This window comes from Thalassophryne amazonica, chromosome 6 (genome assembly GCF_902500255.1).
Source record: "Thalassophryne amazonica chromosome 6, fThaAma1.1, whole genome shotgun sequence".
In the NCBI taxonomy this organism is placed as follows: domain Eukaryota; kingdom Metazoa; phylum Chordata; class Actinopteri; order Batrachoidiformes; family Batrachoididae; genus Thalassophryne; species Thalassophryne amazonica.
This window is the reverse complement of record NC_047108.1, coordinates 22,601,956-22,605,317: the sequence shown is the minus strand read 5'-3', so window position 1 is coordinate 22,605,317 and position 3,362 is coordinate 22,601,956. Positions and strand designations below refer to the sequence as shown.

At 36.3% G+C, this 3,362-nt stretch overlaps 1 protein-coding gene across 1 annotated transcript; it reads left to right on the top strand.

Moving 5' to 3' along the window:
- Positions 1-840: 840 nt before the first annotated feature.
- LOC117511427 (30 kDa salivary gland allergen Aed a 3-like) lies at positions 841-2,871 on the top strand. The gene is made up of 3 exons (XM_034171455.1): positions 841-926; positions 1,431-1,907; positions 2,797-2,871. Exons 2-3 carry the CDS (start codon positions 1,509-1,511, stop codon positions 2,869-2,871), a joined length of 474 nt encoding a protein of 157 aa, XP_034027346.1. The 5' UTR covers positions 841-926; positions 1,431-1,508.
- The last annotated feature ends 491 nt before the right edge of the window (positions 2,872-3,362 follow it).

The following is a 3,362-nucleotide window of genomic DNA, read 5'->3' as shown; positions in this document are numbered from 1 at the left end:
AGTATTTACGAGATGAAATGGGCAGAACACAGCAGGACCGGACTTGGGAGTCCATTGTTTCCTTTTGTTGATACTCCCATCGGTGTTTACAGCCCCCCTGACGATTGCAGCGAGCCATTTCTCACTCCTGTATTTCTCAGATGGTATAATATAGAACTGCCGTTCAGGATAACTCCTGGTTGGCTGGTACAACCCGGAGCCCAAGCGCACACTCGGAACTCCATTCTCTTATTGTGTGATGTCCGAGGCGATCACACGTAACACACAATCCATACCTCTGTTTTACTTCCAATCGTAGACTCTGCAATCTGTTCGTGGCCAACAATCCACTTGAATTCGCCTACTTCAACGGCATCTTCCTCAAAAAACTCAAAAAGGGCGTATTTCACCATTATACAAGCGTAAATGTGAAATAAAGGAAACAGACAAAAGTGACGCGGTCTTTCTCCAAGATCGGCCTCGTTTTGAAATGGCGCGATCCTATGAGCGCATGGCATCATGGGATATAACGACCTATGACCCGGAGACAGATTCATGACTTATACGTGTTTATTTGTTCACATTGATCTAAGTTTAGATGTTTTTATGAAGAAAACTGAAAAGTTAATTCTATTTTAAATTTTTGTTTCATTTATTTAAAAAAAATGTATGCATTTTGAATCATTGCGGGCGCTGCTCTGTTGTACGCATGCGCACCTAACCTGATGGCCCCTCCTGACCAACAGAGAGAAGAAGAAGCAGAAGAAGAAAAACACCAACAACCCGACGGCCATATTTCGGTTGACATGCTTCGACAACGTTACAGACAATATGGGATTAATCCCGATATCTCTCTTCCGAGACAAACAAAATGTAATCGACGAAAGAGAAGAAGAATTGTAGGTGGTGAAACCATTGATCTCAACTCTTCACAGTCGGTTGCTCCCGTAAGTACAAAAGAGACCCGTTGTCTTATGTTTAGACTGGGGGGGGTCACTAACAATCGGGCGGGGGGATTTGAAAAAAAAAAAAAAAACGAGGCATGCGAAAATATTAAGATTTCTTTCATGAAGAAAAACACATGTAACATAATGCCACACCATTCTAATCATTGTCCACTTGATTGACAATGAATTTGGCATGTATATGGTTAATTTGTAGATTCTTGAATGTTGGCTATATTATGATCTACAGCATGTATAGAATAACCAGTTGAAATTGAAACTAAATTAGTATGGCTGTTTTCACTATTTGAATTGTTTCCATTTGAACAATATTTCTGTTTGCTTGAAGATAATTTGTATACTGACTTTTCCTTTTATTAATTTTATGAGAAATTGTTTGTAAATTTTGATAAACATCAATCAAGATTAAAAATATGAAATGCCACTTCTCTGCATACTTGAAATTCATGTTGCTAAAGGTGCATGTATCCTATATTTTTTTCCTAGGAGCATTCAAAGACTGACGAAGGGATTGATTGTAACCACTGTGGCACTGATGTTGAACAACCTGAAACTGACTTACCAATGAATGATCGAATGGACATCAGAAATAGAGCTGTGTTTCAACATAGTAGTTCTCAAGAAGGTGGGGTGGTTTTAGAACAGGATGATCTAGTGGACAATGGAAGCAAGGATGATGTTCTCAATGAAGTAGACCAAGCAGATTCAGCAGACATGTGGTATGGTGATGTTGGATGTGATCATAATGTTGAAGATAACACTTGGCATATTGATGGCAACAAGGAAGGCGAGGATGATTTGGGGCAAGACATGGGTGGAGACTCAGTACAAAATGAAGAAATGGATCAGGGGGATGATGAGGACTGGCATGACAATGGAGTTGACTCTGGAGGAGATGATGAAGATGATGATTTTCAGCATGGTGATGGGGAGGAAGGAAATGAACCAGATGATAATTACCAGGTAAATAAGCATCATGACTGATACCAATTTATGTACCATATTTCCTCTATTATAGAAATAAATAGAAGCACACCTAAACCAAACATTGCATTTATTGCATATAGAAATGTTAACATATGACTTATTTTGAACATAAAATTGCTTCTGTCATTTAAGCACATGCCATTCTAATAGAACAAATATGGTGTTTGGTTTTTCTATGCACTGTAACCGTATGAATTAGGGCATTGTCTATGACCTTAACCTTAACAAAAGAAAAACAAATTAAAATATTTTCTTACTTCAAACACACATGTACCATATTTCCTCTATTAGAAGTGCATCTTGGGCCAAAAATGTCATTCTTTTGTGTATACAGGAATTTTAATATTTTATACTTATTTTATTTTAACCATATACAAGATAAATGGCATAGGTAACCTCATTATTATGCAGTTCAAACAATATACTTTAGGTGTTTTAAATAAATACTGTCATTATTGTTTAGAGTAATTATATTTTTATTAATACTAAATACATACAGCTGAGGATTATGCATTTCAATAAATAGGAATTATTACAGTAATGAATTAGAATCATGTAAGGTCTATTTGGTAGTTGTATTAAAACTATCTAAAAAAAAAAAGTAAATGGGAATTAGTCATGTAATAAAATTACATAAATCTTCAAAGTCAGGGTTAAATATTTCTGTGAGTGTAATAGTGTCGCAATTAATGTTCGTATAATAAAAATTAAGGCTTCAACCAACTATAAACAGTCCATGTCTGATGAGTGCAGCCACGTTTATCTAAGGCTCTTTCTGATATCAGCCCCGTGACTAATGTTACACCTTTCTGATGCTCACTGTTTTGTTTTGTTTTTTTTGTTGTTTTGTTTTTGCCTTTTTTAGGGATTCAGCCTTGAAGATGGAAATCTTCCAATTTATCCAGATGCCCCATCACCAAGTCACAGAGTCTACTGCTGATAGTGTCCTATGTCTTGCGGCATGGTCTTTCTGATAGTGCTTTGGATGATCTTCTTTCTTTGATGAATATACACAGTCCAAACAGTGTTCCTACATCAAAGTATTGCTGTACAAGAGTGTTGAAGATTCAATGTACGAGGTATGTTTATTTTTTATTAAATCATCATCTGTACGGACCAATGTGTTTCATATAAAGGGAGTTATGCTGCATTTACACATAGGCAGAATGCATTACGAACGTCATATTTGCTTCAGTCTTGCACATTCCTGACATTCTTAACATGATCAGCGGCCAAGAATGTATACTTCGTGGCATTCATTTCTTGTCATTGTTATGTGTAAATGCAGCATTAGTCTGTGCTGATTATCATTTGCCATGGTATGCTAGTAAATCATGTTCTTGTTGGTGTATGGTGTTTTTTGTTGCTATACAGATTGCTTATCATTGATAATCAATATGCTCAAGCTTCTGTTGTGCATTAAAAAAAACG

Bases quoted from the DNA above. Each gene is read 5' to 3' on its own strand.
- LOC117511427 (XM_034171455.1), top strand. From the start codon at position 1,509: ATGAATGATCGAATGGACATCAGAAATAGAGCTGTGTTTCAACATAGT. The intron at 1,908-2,796 runs GTAAATAAGCAT...TGCCTTTTTTAG, and splicing joins AACCAGATGATAATTACCAG to GGATTCAGCCTTGAAGATGG.